The 20,355-nt window shown below is 42.2% G+C and overlaps 1 protein-coding gene across 3 annotated transcripts in view; it reads right to left on the bottom strand.

Annotated features, from left to right (window-relative positions):
* Positions 1-20,355, bottom strand: part of macrod2 (mono-ADP ribosylhydrolase 2) — a 423,714-nt gene that overhangs the window by 11,261 nt on the left and 392,098 nt on the right. For 2 of the 3 annotated variants that reach the window (XM_061086919.1, XM_061086921.1), the window contains 7 exons: positions 17,006-17,044; positions 15,330-15,389; positions 10,011-10,049; positions 9,545-9,589; positions 9,299-9,343; positions 8,229-8,372; positions 6,805-6,870 (listed from right to left, as the gene is read on the bottom strand). In XM_061086919.1, coding sequence (XP_060942902.1) covers positions 6,805-6,870; positions 8,229-8,372; positions 9,299-9,343; positions 9,545-9,589; positions 10,011-10,049; positions 15,330-15,389; positions 17,006-17,044 — 438 coding nt within the window. The remainder of the gene's footprint in view (positions 1-6,804; positions 6,871-8,228; positions 8,373-9,298; positions 9,344-9,544; positions 9,590-10,010; positions 10,050-15,329; positions 15,390-17,005; positions 17,045-20,355) is intronic. The other variant, XM_061086920.1, reaches the window with a different exon arrangement.

The following is a 20,355-nucleotide window of genomic DNA, read 5'->3' as shown; positions in this document are numbered from 1 at the left end:
CAAAGTAAAAACATATTTCTGAATCCATCCTAAAATTGAATGAGTTCTTCCCTGGGTCATCATCCACTCCTCCACAACATTTCATGGAACTACTAGTACAGAAACAGGCCGATCCATTTCTGCTGTATTTTTATCATAGCACCGTACCCTCTGTGGATTCTGAGTGAACCTGCAGAGATTAGAGCAGGGACTGAACAACATCAGGGAGTTAAGTGCAGAATACATTTGCAGTCGGAAGGGTTAAAGTCGTCAAGTCCCAGTTGTCATGTCATCGTCTCAAAGACTGTTGTTGTCAGTATCTCGTCTTCTGTTTCTGAGTGAAGTGCCGCTACCATCAAGTCGTCCTCGCTGCCTCCAGGAGACAGACAAGCCATGCAGAGATCACTCATCACTACAACAGTGCCTTGTATCTGTGGGTTTTTAAAGAATGTGTGTGAGCGTGTGGACGTGTGCCCATGATGGAGCCTAACATATTGTAGCGAGCTTGTGTGGGAATAAAAGACTTGGAGAAGAGACTTCTTCTCTTAACACTTGACTTATATCTCAAACATTTCACACTTAGTTTATAAACTTATGCACAATCATTTTCCACATGAACAGTGACTGGATCCCATTACACCTCCCAGTTGTGGTGTTTGCATTTCTCAAAAACTTAACTATTAAACTGAAAACTATTCCAACTGTAACCCAGGTCTCATGACTTTAAAATAATTGAATAATTATTATTATAATAATTCACAATGTTGTTGAGAGAAATACAACTTATATTTAAAAGCACCCTTTGTCTCTGTCTTGGTATTCACACTAAGGGCTCCAACCGAACCTTATAGTCCACACATGTTACACAACCAAACACATAAATATTAAAATACCGCACATGAACCAAGTCAGAACATTAACAAAAAAACGCTTTAGGTCAACAGAACTCTTAACAGTCCCATGAGCCTTTGCAACATTCTTTCCAATAAGCTGACAGGCTCACCAATCTCTACAATATGTTAGAGACTTTTCAAACACACAGCAACTCGGCTGGCTGACGAACCCTCATTCATTTGGTGTTTTTGTGAAGCAAACACAGGGGTGGGGACATCATGAGAGAGCTGATCAAAAGAGAAACTTCAAAGAAGGACAGAAAAAGTGTGTCCCCTTATAGCCTGTTAGATGAGGCCCCCTCTTTGAAGCCGGCTGCTGGGCCAGAGGTGACCAACATAATGGACATTGTGCACACTGTCTGTCGCTTCTCCATCTCCAGCTAAATGAGCCTGGGTTTCTCATCAGAAGGAAGACATCACCAAATGGCCGAGGTTGCCATCGTGCTGAGGAACGACAGCAAAGAATCAAATTCACTCAAGAGATCATCAGGCTGAAAATAATATTACTTTAAAAAGTTATACTTTTTCATATTAAAAAGGCCAGGAAACAGACTGGACTTGTTTTCCAGTGAACTAAAATTAAGTAAGCGAGTCAAAACAATGAGTCAAGCTCAGAAAAAGAATGAGGAGCAAAGCCAGAAGGTATTCCATGATAAAAGCTGCATTAAAGGTCCAGTGTGTAAGATTTAAGTGAAAGGGATCTATTGGCAGAAACTGAACACAAAATAATCATAGTGATGTTTTCACTGGTGTGTAAGCATCTAGGCTTGTTTTCTTTACCCTAGAATGGAACCTTTATATTTAAATAACTTAAATTTACAACGGGAGCTCTGTACAGAGGCCACCATGTTTTTTACAGTCGTCCAAACTGGACATACTAAACACCTTTTGAGTTTTAATGACAGCTGAAGGCTACCACAGGTTCTCTCTCATGTTTGAAACTGGAGGGTGAGGTTAGGGGTTTAAGCTGCAATGTGCTACTTCACCTCTAGATGTCACTAAAATCCACAAACTGAACCTTTTAATACAAATAGGACTGCAGGATGTCTCCTCATGGCATTCACACACAATAGCTCAGCAGGGCTGTGATTAGTGGAGCTGCTGTTCCTGGACTATAGTCAGTGTAGAAAGCTATAAAACACAAGCATGGCCAAATGTCTTCAGCCAGTGGCAGCTTTCTCCCCGAGGAGCCACTCACTGCTACAGTATACAATGTTATTCCAAAAGTTAATTGTGTTCTGACAACTCACAGCCACCGGAAAGAGCACATTGCTCTCCGGACTGAGATTTACATCGCCAGTATTCCATAGTTAACAAAAGACCGAGACAAAAGGGCACAAAACAGCCAATTAAACAAAGCTTCAAATCCTCGCTATCACAAATGAAAGAATATAAATGCAAAGCGTACTTCAACAACAAATTCTGAGAATGAATTCTGGGATAAATTATTCAGCTGCTTATAAGAGGAAGACAAACATCTTTTGATTTGCAATGGATAATACGTGATTTCACTCTGTGCCTGATGCTTTCACAAGGCACTGGTTTTGTGTGGACCTTCACATTGCCAATGGCAATTCTGCTGAATCTCACAGGAGCCATTTGTATCGCTGTTTGTCTGGTGTACACCAGCTGTACCACTGGGGCATTAAAATACATAGAAATCTATAAAATCCCCTAAATAACACTCGCATACAAGAGAATAAAAACAACTCTGATGACAGTTGTTAGAGAGGGATTCGTAGTGCCTTCACTTTAACTTATTTATTTTAATGTCTGTGGATTTAAAAAGGGAGAAGCTGATACATGATATTCATGTGGGGTTTTTTCGGTACCATATGGCACTTGTGGATGCAGTTTGGCTTTCTGCTTAGGGCCTCACATACGCCGAGCTGTGAGCGGCTGTGGCAGAGTCACACTGCTAAATAAAGCAGTTGGAGCCAACAATACTTTTCCCACCAGGGTAAATAAAACATTTGGGGATAGAAAGTCGTGAAATTTAAGACAATCCCATAAACAAGTGAAAACTCATGGATAATGAGGGTGAAGTGGAGTTTACTTGAGTTGCTGTGATGTTGTTTTCACCACAGGTCTGAAAAGAGGAGAGGAAAGGAAACAGGGGAAACCTGAGCAGTGAGGACGCCTCTGGGCTGATGTAATGGTGGCTTGTCGCTCTGCTGTTTTGAGACTGAGATTGTTGTGATGGCCTGCTGGGTCTGTCTGTCTGTCTCTCCATCCGCTCGCTCTCCCTCTCCCCTGCAGGGTCCCTCCTGCCTGGCTTCAGTATGCTATAACAGTCCTACTCGTCCGTCGGTCTGCACCCAGCCACACTCAGGTAGAGGCCACCCCTCTAAAGTATCTCTGAAGCGCCCTTTCCCTATAGTCAAGGAGCTGCTTTCATCCCACAGTCAGCCTCTAGCAGAGCTCAGCTTTATCATATGCTTTATTATGTCAGATGCGCTAAATTGAAGGTGCTTCATCTTTATATTCAGGCTCACAGGAGCAGAATTAGAGAAGCAGGTCTGTGTTTAGGACACATTATAAAAGAAGGCTGCCTGGATAATAGAAACATACTAAACCCGAGAGGCAGTGGAATAAGATCTATCACAGAACACACTGTTCTATCAAAGAACGCTCGTGCACATCAGAAACCTGACTCAGGTTTGTGTGGGTGCGCTGCACGACATGACAAACAGTCCAAACTTGCTCCCAGTTTGATTGGAACGTAGGAAGAGCTGCTGTTTGCTCAATGGCATTGAACGTGTGCAGCCGTTAAATCTTACCTTTGGAACCAAGACAATAACTATCGACTCCTGTAGGAGAATCACGCTGCATGAAGGAAAAACAATTTCTGCTCACAACTCAGATTTATTTATTCCTAGCTTTAGGCAAAGACAGTCTCATTTTAATTTATGGGTGTTCCGTGAGCTTACTGAAGCGCGGGCCCATTCTCACAAGTTACCAGAACAAGGCTGGTGGACTGATATTTCAAATGCATTAACAATAAACGGTCGCCTTCATTTCCATTTTAAAGCATGTTATGAATATTCATGAATAAAGGCTGCTTGGATTCCTATTTCAATTCGAGGAGCCTTTATAACTTCCCATATCAGAGTGGGAATCTCATTGCCTGTGCAGGGAGATATCTAACACATAGATATATTTGTATGGTGGAGGCGCAGCCTGATTTAAAATACAAAATCTTTCCTCTGCCTATACCTCCACACATATCTCTTCTCCACACTGATACCCCGGAGAGCCAAATAAAATCCCCACAATATTATATTACTTTTCATGTAGCTCTTGGTTGCTTTTTATCTTACATTAAATTAGAGCCAGTTGTAAAACAAAGAACAAGAGGAGTAAAAGCTTAAACATGAACATATTTATATGAGCATACCTGCACTGTAAACAACAGATGGTAAAGCTGGGTAATGTATAAAATAAAAAGTGGAATGTGTGTTGACTGTATAAATTATTACTCTAGCAACTTATAATGATGATGAGAGTGAAAATGAATACAACAGAACGCCGCTTTCTTTAGCTTTGTGTTATTCCATGTGACTGAAGTGGGATTACGATGCTCGGCTGTGAACCACACTTCCTTACGTGCAACATGGAGGTATGTGAGAACAGCAGGGTGTCGACAGACTTTGCCGACAACTGGGAGCACACGGATGTCAACGTGCAAATGCGAAGGATGATGCGTTAAAACACTGCAGAGACACATCCAGCGGTGTGCGGTGGCTAATACGTACAGTGGGGCTCGTTGATTATGAGGTTAATCAGCGGAGCCTCGCGCTATGACAGTGCTCAGAGGACCAGAGGGGGATCGAGACGGTAATTTAGAAATCAAATGCATCAGCAACCACAGGTGGTTTGATGTTTATGACAGTTCTGTAAATACTGTCAAGAGGGAACTGAATACACGGCTGATCAATTAATCAAATAACAACTTAGGAATCTAACAGGGTTTACTGTACGATACAAGATCACAGCATCAGCTTTATCTCTCAGTTTGACCTGTGTTAGCTTGTGATTGACAACAATTAGCTCATTTCTAAAGTGATGATGTCAGAGGTAAGATGCCTTGACAAAGAGGGAAGGGTAATTCACCATTTCAAAAAAGTGTAAACTAAATTTGAACGATTTTGAGAATTTTTTAAATTATTTTATATTTTGGGGGGGAGAATCAGATTCAGCGTCTTTTCTGTATCCATAAAACAACATCATAGGCTATGAAGAGAATAAAATCAGAATGTATCATAAACAAATATCACCATCTCTCGATTTAAAATAATGTTGCGACAACGTCAAGAACTAGTAAAACACTAAAGCACAGAAGAAACAAACATACACCCACACTCTGACTGTGTGTGTTTGTGTCCTCGGATTTTTTGATTCATTAGTCATTCCTCTCATCATTATGAGCCATTTTATTACTCCTTTCAATGGAGCAGATTTAACCTCTACGGCACATGAGTAGGCAGCCTGATTACAGTTATTATTTTTGATAAAAGGGTATTGGCTCTGGAATCCTTTGGTCTTGTCCTGCGAATGACTGGTTACGCACGTCTAAGCCAGGCTGTGTTGGCCTGCACGAGATTCAATATCCAAGTCAGTCTGGATGCGCGCTCTGTCCCAGGCCCTGCTCCTCTAAACAAAATGCAATCTGCCAGCGATCTGGAATGACACCAGTTTACTGGTTGACAGTCGCACCACACAGCACAGAGCCCCTGGTGAACCCAAGACAGTGACAGGCACTGACGGGCACAGGCGAGACTCAATCAACAGGCTGCTGTGGAGCTTTCTGGTGATGGAAGGGACATTTTCCTGTGGCTTTTCACAGGAGGATGGAGGGGATCTATCTTAGATTGATCTATCTGGAACTCTTACTCTCACCCTAAATGAATTGAATGCCAGGCAAAGAAGACACGAAACTGGAGTAAAAGAGAGACTCAGACCTTTGTGTTTTTTCTGCGACGGGAGAGGCTGAGTTTTAGAAATTTAACACCTGACCTCTCCAGAGAATAACCTTAACCAGCGACCAGGTGACGCACAGAGGAGAGGGGATGAATAATGTCAGGTTATTCAATGAAAACCCAACAACTCAGCAAGGGCAGAGGATGGATTGTAACAAAATGGCCGCTTTCCTTGTCAAGTTCAGTTGGAGAGTGACTTCAAAGGCAAAGATAAATTATTCCTTGACAATACAAAATTGATATAATGTGTAAATTCGTATTCTTTACAAAGAATTATTGAAGCCCAGATAATATCCAAGCCACGCACTATGTTAAGTTCTTGTGCAAAATAGGTGAATTTAGGAGTAACCCCACATTAGGCGACTTTGGCTCAGCAGGAAGAGCGGGTCATCCACCAACCAGAGGGTCGGGGGTTCGATCCCCTTGACAGCTGTGGCGACAGCGAGTGAGTGATGTGTGATAGCAAAAGTGCTGGACATATGCACTGTATGAATGCGTGTGTAAATGGGTGAATGGCAAAAACTGAACCGTGAACCACTGTGAGTGGTCATCAAGACTCTATACAAATACAGACCATATACCAGTAAAAGATTTGTATATGAGCTACATAGCTACACTATAGACTATTTGGGTTAAAAGGTACAAGCATGGCAGGTAAGGAGAACTGGACACAACAAGAAGCTTCCCCTCCCAATGGGGAACATATGCCACCTCTGTTATGGCTTCCAGGTTGTGTTCGACCACATGCACAAGGACTCCCTGTACGCACTGAGGCTGATTCCAGGGGAAAAACAATTTGACAAACGTCAGGACACAAAAACAAATCTGACCACAGTAATTCAATACACAAGGATACAAATACACCAAACAAGACAAGACAATCACACGGATACAAAGCCAGTCAGTCAGACTCTCAATCAGGTCAAATCAAATCAAATCAAATCAGATCTTGCCTTCGATATCCGCAGTGGCCTTGGCTGTGTCGCCGTCTTCCATCTTCGCAGCAGGTTGCTCTTCATCTGCAAGAAAACAAAGGAAGCAAAGCTGTGATTTTTGTGGCAACTTTACATGACATCAGTGCCTTAGTATGTGTGTGTGTGTGTGTGTTAGTGTATGTGTGTGTGTGTGTGGACAGTGAGGCTCTGGCGATAGAACACAATTCCAATCTATACAACTGCAGACAATCTTCCTCTCTTGGTTCCGCCTATTGTGCGCTAAGAAATAAATTTGCAAAGACTCGAACACTGACAGGAAAAAATAAACAACATTCAAGTGTGGAAACCCTTTGTCTGGAATAGGCTGCACCCTCCCCCTTTCTCCATGTGTTTTCATTTTTCATTTCATTCTCCCTTTACCAATTGGGGTCTGTTCCATCCCTTATGTGTATTTGTGTGTGTGTGTGTGCTGAGGCGTGTCTATCCGCTTCCCTTACCAATCCACCTGAACAACTGCTAGTGGTCACCTTATCAGCCCCACAATCAATTGCAGGATATAAGCCCCGACTCGTCCCTCCAATCTTCTCCACATCGTTTCATCTACCACAGTGGTACAAACAATACAGCTCACTTCCTGGTTCCATCTCTATGCTCCTTTGTAATCGTTTTGCCTCATGCTAACCCTATCGAAGGCTTCTCCGAATTTGTACTTTCATCTGTAAGAAACGAAGGCTCCCACGGACCTATGGAAACTATCCCAGGATTCATTGCAACAAGACGTCTAATGTTTGAGCATCAAGCTTTACACAAAGGGGCATTAAAACCTTTCCCGGTTTGTCCAAGTTAGAATCGGACGAGGTGGTGAAGCTGATCACGCCTCTGTAGACCCGACTGTCTCATTTCTGTTCGGCCTTCACAAAGGAGGCGGTCTTTGCTGTCTGGGTAGACCACGGCCCCCCGAAAGGATGCAGCCCCTGAACTGAGACACAGGTCCAGTCTGCCCGATATTCCAGCTTTCCCACCCCAGATCTCCATGCATGTCCTGCTTAACCGAACCAGGCGCTCCGTGTTCCAGACGAGCTGACTCCTGCCCTTTCATTCCCTACCACCCTTAAACTACCATCTAGCGCACTCTGGTCTGTTTTCTGCATTTCACGTCCAGACCTGAACTGAATATAACACCCTTATTGTGCATTTATAGTGTTCCATCTCCCAACCATGTAATTTAGGACCGCTGGTAAACCACATTTTTATACTCCTATGCTGTCATTAAGTCAACCATGATGGTTTCATGCATCACACTGACTTCTATCTGTCTCCCTCTGCGCCCACATGCACATTCTGTGAGAAAATACAAGGGAATCACAAACTGAATCGTTTGGCTTTAATATCTGTGACTGTGTATTTCAAAGTTTTTGATGAAACCTGAAAAACACTTGTACCTTTGTCTCCTTTTTCTTTCTTTTCTTTCTCGATGCCTTTGTCTTCAGCTTTTTTGCTGTGAGTGTCCACAACCTCCTTCTCTGGGGTTTCAATTTTCTCTGCGGTCTTCTCTTGATTTTCCTCCTCGTTTCCTAAATCTTCGTCTGTAGGGACACACACAGGGAAATATGAAAAAGTAAAACCTTGACATGTAATTCGTGATTATTGCTGAAAGATATCTCATATACATGTTACCAACAACAACAAGTATTTCACTTACAATAGTAAAGTATAATATAGTATATTGTAGTGTAGTATCAGTGATTAGGGAAAGTACCAAGCAGAATGTGAAGGAGCAGTAAACAAAACGACTGTGCACAAAGGTTAGATTTGACAAAATAACCAAGACCACATAATTAAATATTCTACATCTGTGGTCTCTGTGGCGTGTTTGGCTGAATTAGCCTTCACTTGTTGTTTTTAAACTGTATATCTTTGCTCCTCCTAGGTCCTACATCGCTGTTTGTGTCTCAGGAGAAAGTAATTATGTTTCTCAGGTCTTGGATAGCAACCCAGGGCTGCATTTGCTATAACTCTCGCCCAGAATATCTATAAAATGCATGTTCAGAGAGGCTCTATCTGTCAAATCTTTGTCAATGGGAAGGGATTTGAATAAAACAAAAACAGAAGAGAGGCGAGGCGCTGCTCACTAGCAGTATGCAATGCTGAATCTTATAAACCAGCAGTATAGAGGATATTCACAAAGAGAGAAATGGTTATAGCTCGTGGGTAATGGTTGCCCCTTTACACAACACACACAATCTCGCAAGACAAAACACACCATAGTCTTCAGATCTGTTATACAGATGCATTAAGAGCTTTGCATGTGAGTTATTCCCCTGCTGCTAACAAGACTGATAAGGGTACATCCATAAGCTGAAGTGAAAACCAGAGCAGTGGGCTACATGTCACTCAGCTCAGACTTTTTCTTTCTCCTCTAGAGATGAGAGTCAGATTAAAGGGCACCCCCGTCCCTCTCAGTGAGTTATGTGTAGAGTATTGTGGCATCCACGCCCGGAGCGAAGTGTACCTGGATTCTGACTCGCCATCTCTACGTCTTCCTTTTCTGCATCGTCTAGAAAAACAGAGGAAAAACATTGGAGTTTACATCATTAAATCAAACTTTGAGCTGAAGTGAAAACCAGAGGAGTGAGCTACATGGCACTCAGCTGGGACTATTTCTTTCTCCTCTAGAAATGAGAGTCAGATCAATCCACACCCCCGTCCCTCTCAGTGAGCTACTGTACGTGTAGAGTATTGTGGCATCGCACTTTACCTGGATTTTGACTCGCCATCTCTACGTCTTCTTTTCCTGCAGCATCTAGAAAAACAGGAGGAAAAAACGAGAGGAAAACATTGGAGTTTAGTGCTAGACCCTGGAGTTGAAATGACTTGGCTTTTGATATCACCTCAAACAGCCTTTTCATTCCATCTCTTTGTGTAACTTTGTCTTTGTACTGCAGTGTGAGCGCAATGGAACCACAAAGACATGCATAAATTAAGTGGCAGAAAAGAAGGGGAAAAGAATGTCACTTCTAAAGCCATACATAATTGAGGGATTTCTTTGTTCCAAGCTTCTGTGATAAGAAAACTTTTTTTTGTTGGAGTAGTGGCACACAGGATGGAAAGACTGAACTAGAGCAAATAGAAAATTCAATTTTTTGATGACAAATGACATCAAGAAGCACTGGTAGAGCCGAGAGGCTCAGAACATGTGTTAATGGTCCGTGGAGCTACATTACCATTGTCACCCTCTTCTTCATCACCTGGTTCCACAATACCTGAAAAGGGAGGAAAATGAATCATCAGCCAAATGCAAGCATGCATGGGAATAATGCCAGTCATTAATTCTGAGGAACAAAGCTACCAGTCATACAAATGATCACAACGGCTCATAGGTAAAAGATTTGTCTTGTGAGAGCTGGAAACACGTTTTGAATACAGTGATTTCAAGAACCTGTTTTACTAAAGCCTCCCTTTCAGATGTGTTTTTAAAGAGGGGTTATTTCATTTATCAGAAAAACTCAGACATGATAACAGGTTTCTATCATAACATCCGGACAAATCTTAATAACATCTGGATAAAACCTGGTTTAAAATGTCACTGCTAATTTGTTAGTTTTGCCAGTCATTTACATGTAAGCTTTAGGCTTCAGTTGTTTGAGGCTCATAAACTCCTTATTGTTGCAATGTTACAATATACTATGTTTAGTACATGCTGTATTCATTATTATATATTTATGGGTTTCTATTTAGTATTGGATATAGATTAGCTATAGTGGTACTATTGAAGCTCTGTTATAGGCACAGAGATGCTTTGAGCCAAATGCTAAGAATTCTAACATACATACAGTTTAAAGGTAGCATTATAGTGTGTTATATGTCCACATTGTAGTTTAGAGAGCTAGCAAGTTAACGTAGCATAAATCAAAGAATTGAAGAAATAGAAATTGTAACATCATGGGATACTATAACACTGAATTGTGTTTAAGTATCACGATTATAATATGAAATATTATACTGAAATTTCATGTTTCATCTTTTTAAGACAAAACAGGGATATTATCATAAGACATAATAATATATAAATAAGTATAAACCATGTACTTGTATATGGTGTCTACAGATACGAATGAAGAATAACCATACTCTACATACAGACATTATACCTGCTAATAAATCTTACATTTAGAGTCATGTGAGCATCTGCAGCCCTAACTATCTACCCACTTGACAACACCACAGCCAAATGTGTGATGCACACGCAAAACACCGATTTTAGCAGTGACAATGAGACATCTGTAATCCCTGCATCATATCTATTACCCCCACCCTCCTCAACCCCGCTCTCGCTCTCACACATTCTTTTGCACACACACACACACACACAAACCAATGACATTTGGGACAAATTGAGTAAATGAAAGCCATGACACCAATAAGAGAACATGCTCTACAATGGCTATTGTGCAGCTTCCATAATTGCTTTTTTAACAAGCTGCAGAGAGAAACCATTTTTTCATATCTATGCAATTTTGCCCTGCACTCAGAACAATAAAAACGCCAGCCTCTATTAAATGGGAAAAAGGCCAGTCATACCAGTGCTGCATGTTTGTCTCGAGTGCCTCTGTCCATCACGCAGAATGCTGGTGACACACAGTAGATGGCAATCCTTTCTATTAATCATGACTGGCATTTTGAGATGGAGCCACAGACAGGGGGCTGAAAAGAATACTTCATTGGGAAAAACAGGTTAAGATGGATGCCTCGCTGACTATGAGGTCACCCAAAACCTTTCTTCTGCGTTTAAAAATTATACGAGGCGGTTGTATCTGTCTAAAGTGATCCCAAACAACAATATATCAGATACGACAAAAGGCTGAATGCAATTTCCCTTCCTATTATTTGATCATTCGTATTTTGCTTATTGAATAGAACAGTATTCAATTTGTGATAAAGGATGCCAGGGGACAGATGGTGGGTAAACACACACATATATGCACAGGGAAGACAACAGAAGATTCTATGTGAGGCAGATGAGATTTATAATGGCTTCAAGTTAAGTTCAATTACAAGAGCGTCTCTCCTCAAAGTAAAGACCCAGCCAGCATCTCTGGTCACTTATGATCCAAACAGCAGGGGGCAGCATTGTCCCAGCTTTCCTACCAAGTATCCTTCTCCTTGTACTAAACTGTCTTCACCATGAATCAGGGTCTGACACTCTTCACACAGAGGGTCTCCAGCCAATGTCCACACCTCAACACTGTTCGTGTCAAATCTCCACTGAGTTCCTCTCTCAGAAATACAGAAACATGCAGCTCAAGTCACAATGTGCACTTGAGCTGCAGTCGAGTGGAATGAATGGCATCGTTGTGGTGTTTTGTTGAATAAAATGTAACACACTTAAATTATTGATGTCAGCATCGGATTCAGGGGTACAGTATCACAAGGTCATAAACAATTTAGATGCTGATATACAACCTTCCTGGTGTGTCCTACTTGCATGACCGTTGAGTAAACATCAGCTTCACATGATATTTTGTCAGACGCAAAAAGCTGAATTTTATATTCAGGGATGAACAGGGATGTGATCAAGTTTACTCACACACACACACACACACACACACACACACACACACACACACACACAAACACACACACACACTCTAGGTACACTCTAACTCCCTGCCCAGCTTTGTCTCGCCTCCTCCTTCCATTAAAGCAAGCTGAAGCAAATGACAAACAAGAAAAAAAAAGTGGGAACATGAAAAATTAACAAGACATGTGTAAAGGAAAAAGGGCTCTGAGATAAGCAACAGCTATCACTCACAGACCCTTTGCATGTGAAGTGTGTCTTTGTAATTGCATGTGTGTTTGTGAGTGATGCTTGACAGGGTGCCACGTTGTGAACGATGGCCGGCATGGAGAAGCTGTCTGTCTGTCCACACGTAGCGTTATTAATCTAGATATCCATCCATCTCTCACTATCGCACCCTCTCTCTCTCTAAGGTCTTTCCCAGAAAACGTCCAGCTTGCCAGACACAGACCCAGCCAGGCATTGATTTCTGGCTCAATGTTCACATTTTACTGTGCCCTGTGACATCCACTAATCTCAATAATACCAATCTGATACCAAATAATAGACAGTGTGCGGCTGCTTGCCAACTCAGGTGTGCTCTAAAGAGGCTGCGCTCCGCCCTGGACCTCTGCACCAGCATTCACCGCTGCGTCTCACCCACCCTCTCCCTCTCCGTCTCTCTTTTACTCTTTCTTTCTATGGCTCGCAGCATCTGCATGCTGTGCTTCTGTTTCATGTGGATTACATCACAGCAGAGCTCATCACACAAACACACACGCACACGCACACGCACACACACACACACACACACACACACACACACACACACACACACACACACACACACACACAGTTAATCTGTGACCCTTTTTTTGCAAACACACTTCAGGGTTATTTGTAGTTGAGCGAGGATTTTGGTTTGGCTTCTGTTGAAGAAGAGTTCAAATGCTTTTTTTTTATCTGAATAACTCCCTCGTTAACCAGTTGCTTTGGTCTTCAAGTGAATCCAAGTCTTCATTTAAAACAAACCCTTTGTATAACATTTTAAAATTCCACATAACAACACAAACATGAGTATGAGATAAGTTTGAGTCCGAGTATAAGGATGAGTGTGATTATGAGAATGAATATGAGTATGAGAAGGAGTATGAGAGGAGAAAGTAGGACAATTTGTGTGAATATGAGGATGAAAAATAGATTAGTATGAGATGAGAATGAGAATGAGTATCGCATGAAAATGAGTATGAGATGAGTATAAGATGAGTATGAGAGGAGAAAGTAGGACAATTTGATCAGTAAGAGTATGAGTATTATTATGAGTGTGAAAGAGAGATGAGCATTAGATGGGTTTTGATGTTGTGTGATGTCCAAAAGAAGACAAAAACCGAATTGCATCACAGGTTATGTAATCGCGGGCGTTTGTCCTAATTTGTGCGTTTTGCTATTTCCCTCCTTCAGCCCACAGAGCAGCTGACGAAGCATTGTGCTCAAGTGGTGACAAAACAACTGTAAATGGTAGCAGTTGTTATGTGAAGGACAGAGGAGCTCTATAATTAGCTTCACTCCACTAAGTGTATTTATCATGGCACAATAGAAAGCCTTAATGTTTTCTCTTCATCAGTGTCGTGGCTAAAAGCCCCTCATGCCTGACCCGTGCACTGGGGAGAGTGAATCCCCCCGAGGAGTGTGATGGATGTGATGGATCACACTGAGGCATATTGACAGACACACTCCACCAACTCTGCTGCAGAGTGTAATTTATTGAAAAAGTGCTCCACATATTGACTATCCCAAATAGATGACCTGCTTTGCTGTCTCTATAGACATGCCGGTGACATACGGTGTGTTTTTAATGCAGGCAGATCTCACACAGGTATACAAATGTGGTGTGAGAGTCTCAAGCATCTTCTAGTGTCTGTCTGACGTCCCTGGCAGTCTGTTTTCACAGCTTGAGTATCCTCCTCTCCATGCTATCTTGACATCGGAGTGTTTTATATGATTAATCCGTTTTATGTGCTACACCGAACCAGACCTAACCTTTACAGTGCAGGCAGTACAAAATAATTTTGTTCTCTTCCTGTGAGAGAGGTTGTCTCAAGGACTGAGTGTTCCCATGCTACAAAGCTGTGCCAAGGCCTTTTGTGAATGGATTAGTTACTATTAAGCTGCCAGGCCTGATAAATTAGGATTTATAAAGATTATTACAAAATACTTATGCCCTCCTAATGCTGGTGATTGAATTTGTGAATCATATTGAATTACTGCTGTGGATTATGGAAAGGTACGTTGAATAGGGTGGGAGAAATGACGTCTGGCGCTTTGTTTAACAACACAGAACGTATTGACGCCCTTGAAGTGGCTGCGCTATCTAGTCCAGCCTCATACAATCGGCAAGAGGAACCGTTTCCCTAAAGAAAACAACCATGACTGCTATCTTCAAAGATTCCCTGCAACCTTAAGGCTTGAAGACAAATGGATGGTGTACGATTTTAATTGCCTAGTAACACCCTCCAGTGTAAGAATCTAATTATCTTTGGTCCATCGTATCGGGGAAGCCTATAATTGTTTCAATATTACACATCCAAAGGGGCTGAAACTGCAGAGTAGCCAGATAATGGCTTCTTAAACAAGTTTGCCTCTAAGAAAACATTCTTTTAAAAAAGACCAAGCTTCATCTTCTATTCATTTCCCCAAAGAGAAGGTTGGCAACAGAGAGCAAAAGATTATTGACCGAGAACACACTTTATTCATACACTAAACAACATTTTCTGTACACACATATCAATGTTTCCTCTGCCAGTAATGGTATGTTCTAACGAGTTGTCATTATTAACATAAAACAACATACACACACACACAAACAGACAGACACACACACACACACACAGGATGCACGTCTATCCTTATTAGGAGTTTGACGGGGTAATAACAACATGTATACACACACAAACATGCACACACACACCCGCAGCAGCAGACATACCTCTGTTTCCCTCCTCACTTTCTTCCTTGGTTGCAGATTTTGTAGACGGCGGTGTGTCATCTGTGAATAAACATAAAAATAAACGGTGGTTTAGAGACGTAGCAGTGACATCTGTAATCCCCCTAACATCATCAGGATGCAACTGTTACACAACACATGAGAAATCAAACTCATCGTAACAGTGATAATTCTAACTTTTGCTGACCATGCTACCAGAGCATTTAGTTGTTGGATTTTAAACCTGCATGAGAGGAAAAAAAAGAAAAGACTCCTGTGAGAGAAAACGGACAAATATGAGGTTTTGAGACCAACTCCAGAGCACAGTCTGGGACAAAAGCACTATTCCATGTGAGAATAGCAGTCAATTGAACCTTTGAATAGGCTCCAGGCTGCGTTGATTCAAACTCTGGCTGATGGAGCCGAATAAAGGCCAGTCCTTGGCACTGGTGCAGAGGCCCATCAAACAAGGCCAAACTGGACCAGGGCACGGCTGGCAAGATGATGCAACAGAGCTAGGAATTATCAGGGGTTATTTCTGTTGGCTTGATATGGTCTAGTGCTGTGTTATTATACTGTATGCAGTGTGAAATAGCGACAGAAAACAACATAGTCACTCAGGCGCTAACAATAGGACAAACTCTCTAATGCACTTCCTCTCAGCCAAGTCTTTATGATTGAGCCATTACGCGCACATTGTTTCACTTTGGAATATCACATTTTACAGTGCACTTATAGAACAGCCCTTTTATGTTCACCTAAAATAGAATCTCATTGAAAACACAGATGCGTGTAATTGGCAAATCATAGGGGTGACTTTGGGAGGGAAAACATTTTGATAGCACCCTGGGTCCTACATCTATGGTAATCTGAACTCTTCCTTCGACTGACAGTAAAACTAACATTATTCTCTGCTTAGTTGGTTGCATGTGTACTGTAACGCCTGCGAGGGAAGCAGTCAGACCTGGAGAGCCCCTGCTCTGAATCTCCTTGCACAAGAATAAGAAAAACTTCCCACCAAGTGTTTGCTAAGACCAACTGAACCTTGGAGGAAGCAGCTTGAGGCAGAACATTTCAGAAAAATGAATTTTCTATTGTCCAGTGAGTCTAAAAAAGTAACTGCTGCTAAACTCCATTGGATGAATTATTCCCGCTAGTCAACCGATACGCACACTCCCATGAGTCGTTCTGCTCGCGTCATTGCTTATTCAGGACATCACTGCACAGACAAATGTCAATAGTTTATCCCGATAAGCAGTATCTGGGAGTTTCAGGCTGTGTGCCAAGATGGTGCAGTGATAAAAGCATTATGCGCTGACAGTTGTGTTTGTGATATCGCCTGGCACACACTGCGGAGGGATGTTTCCCTGCTGTTTCTTTGTCACTTGCTTTAGGTGGTCCGAAGCCACAGGGGCCGTGAGCTGGGTGGAGAGAATGGGCTGTTGTGGACATAAGCTCTTGTACAGTAATGTACCTGACATGAAGTATTTTTTTAACTGCAAAGTGTCAGGCCCAGGATTCAACCTGTCACCAAATGAATAAACATTCAATTTCATGTGCCGCGTATAAACCTGGCGAATCACTGTCACGAGCCGAAGCTACGCCACTCACTCAGCCTCTGTGCGCTTTAATGGAAGTGTTAAGGTGAAAAAGCAACCATGAAATAATCTGTCACTCACCTCCCGTCGGCTGCTCCTCTGTAACCTCCATGTCATTGTCTGGCAGAGGGCGAAAAAGACAGCGTGTCAAACTGTGCTGTTTCATAATGTATGATACAACCGGTTATCATCTCCCTGATTATAACGTTAGAGCGCAGGGTGTCTGTTTAATCCAGTCAACAGTGACGCTAGAATCTGAAGGGTTTGCTCAGAGTGGGAATGAAATATGACTGGGTTTTCTTTTGATACGAAAAGAAGAAAAATTCTTATTTACATGACTGCTGGAAGCCTTTCACCTCCTCCCTCCTCATCACACCAGCTGCCGTGCTCCCAAATCAAACCAACAACCCTTCACAGCCTCCCTCCGTTCCCCCACCGGACGGCCTTGGATCTAGTGAGTTATTACGCCGATTGACTGGGTATGTGGGTGTGCGTTTCACGAGACATTCTTTTTCAATTAAAGCTGTACTGGTATGCTCAGCATAAATGACACAAAACCTCCCAATTCCTCAAATTACAAGGACTGCCGGCTGCCGTGGACAACCGTGCCTTTAAGAGGAATAAAAAACGCTTTGATTTTCTCCGTCGGTCTATTGTGTGAGACAGACTGAGTGAACTGGAGGTGTTTCTGGCTGGATGGGTTGAGTCGCACAGTGGGAGATAAGATGGAAGCTTTGAATGCTGCTTCGGGAGGCACCGCAGAGCGAGAGACGAGCAGGGAGGAACTGAGGATGCCTGCTCAACGCGCCCGTCATACAAACACACACTCAGATCTCCACAGCTCAGCATACCTCAAGATGCTCCGAGTCATGCCAGGATATATATACTATGCTATTTAATCTGCGCGGTTCACACGGCATGAGTCGAATGCTCAGTATGAGCGCGGGCACACGTATGATTTACAGTATGTGTGTGTATGGCGGCGCGTGAGACTGAGCAATGATTGCACTGTGGTTAACAAGCAAAGGCAGGCGTTGGCTTGATGAAAGGCTGTTGTCATCTGAGCTGTGGAATTGTAACCATCAGAGCTCCCTGTGGATCCAGCGACAGGCTTTTCTTTTGTATTACACTGAATAAAAGGGTGCGCTGCATTAATCTAACCCTGCTCGGGGAAACAAAGAAAGGCCCACTGATACAGTGTAACAATAGCACAAGAATGGAACATGGAGAGTCTCTGCCGCTGCCACATCCTATAACATTATTACCTCTCCTCAACACTCCTGTCAACAAAGGGAATTTATGTGACTTAGTCAAGAGTAACAATGTGTGACACCTCTCTTTTATGTCTTCTCTCTCTGTCAGGGTGAAGACAACGCAATCGCACAGTTGCATTCACGAAAAAGGATTCTTCATAATATATGATGTGAAGCAGACGAGAAATGATCAGCTGTTTGATGACATTTGGGGAAATATGCTCATTTTTTTTCTGAGGGTTAGAGGAGAGGATCTCTTCTGCACGCTAAGTATAGGAGAGTGTTACCATAGTTATTTATACAAACTGGAGCCATCTACAGCCCATTATCAACATCTGAGTCTTCTCTTCCAAATGAGGAAAATCTCCCACAAACCCCTGTAAAATCTTCATTTGGGGATTTGTATGTATAAAATAAACACTTTGAGTTTATTAAGCTGCTTTCCGACATACACTGAACTCTGGGTAATCTCCTGAAAAAATTTCCAGCCAGTTCTCTAATAAAAACCCAAGGTACTGTCCAAGTGAGCTCATGTTAGATTACAGTAGAATTATGTCTCCACAGTTTACAGCGTGGAGTGGGCATGTTGATGACATTTCTAATATATAATGAAAGAGGCGCAGACGAAGATGTCAACTTGGAAAGAATATGAGTGCAATTTTTGTGTTTAGGGCGATGACAGTGTGGTGTAAACAAAAACTCTGGGATGTCAGATGCCACCCTCCATCTGAACGCTCCAGAGTGTTTCCTGTTGTTGTGAACAAGGCTTCCCCAAAGAATCTCCGGATGCGTTCTTCACAAGCCCGGACCAAATCCAGACATTTTCCAGAGTTCGTGTCCAAAAACGGATTAAGTGAGCTTTCAAAGTGCTGCTTTTCAGATTTTCTTTTCTTTTAAATTAAATGAATCTTTTTATATGACTCTTGAGAAGAATGACTGATCTGTTTGTCAATTTCTTGACTAAAAAGTGAAAGAACTATTCCTTTAAGAGGCCTTTTTCTCTCACATGTTGTTGCTTCCTATTATGTGAAGATGTGGTGGAAAGAGGGCAAAACGGCCAGGCAATTCTTGCACCTCTAAATTAAAAAAATATAATATGTTTGGAAGATACTGTACATGTGGATAAGCAGGAAGTCAGGGTGTGTTTGCACATTTTCTACACATCTACGATTCATGCACAAACTTGTGAACATTTTCACATTTCTCAAGCTAAAGTTGATCTTAATGTCTTCTAAAGCCGACTGAGTATGAGCTCCGGTGCTTTCAGGCAATCACACCACTAACACACCGTGGTCTCCTCATTTCCCTGCCTGGAGGGATAGCCTCACCAAACCGACAGACTTCATTTTCACCCCTCACAGACTTCCTGTAGCCTTTCATATCCTCAACAAATGACACGTGTGTGATAGAAGCGCGTGTACCACAGCTCCACTTCTTCCACAGCAGTCGGGGGTTCAGGGGATAGTTCTTTTTGGGGGTAGGGGTGTTCTCTGGGGAGAGGGAGTATGGAGTGTATTAAGGGCCATGTAAATAAATGTCAATTGGAAAGTCAGTGAAACAGTTGGAGGGAATGCAGCAGCCGTTGCAGATCTGTGGGCTGTGTTAATATTGTCAGCACTGTGGCTGATTGAGGAGAAGACGAGATGGAGCCCAGCTTGTGGGCAGCCACCCGGATCATATTAGTGGAGGAGTGTACCCAGAATCAATTTCAACATGCTTTTACTCTCTACAACCGCAGCAGCCTGACTGCTTCCATGCCTCCAAATAATGTGTGCCAAGGCAAGCATGTGGTCAATCATGATCTATGAACCAATGTGAATACTTAATTGAAACATGTCGTATGATTAACTGCATTGATTAGGCTCCATATTTTTAATCAATGAATGCATTTACTTACTTTACATTTCTAAAAATAAAACCAGGGGTCCTTTGATTGGAATTTCTCGGTTACTGTTTCTATGGGAGTGAGTTCACCCACAGCGCTGCTGGTCTTCTCAAGAGGAGAGCAACACTGTCATCACACCTTTGAGATGTTTACAGTTTATGAGTTTTTAAAGTGATTAATATTGATATTGTATATATACAATATCAATATTAATCACTTTAATATATACATGTGTGTGTATATAAATAAAATATATAAATAGAAACATCTGTATAGCTCCTTGAGCCGCTAAC

This window comes from Limanda limanda, chromosome 15, assembly GCF_963576545.1.
Source record: "Limanda limanda chromosome 15, fLimLim1.1, whole genome shotgun sequence".
Taxonomy (NCBI): domain Eukaryota; kingdom Metazoa; phylum Chordata; class Actinopteri; order Pleuronectiformes; family Pleuronectidae; genus Limanda; species Limanda limanda.
The sequence above is the reverse complement of the archived record's forward strand: the minus strand, read 5'-3'. Positions and strand labels throughout refer to the sequence as shown.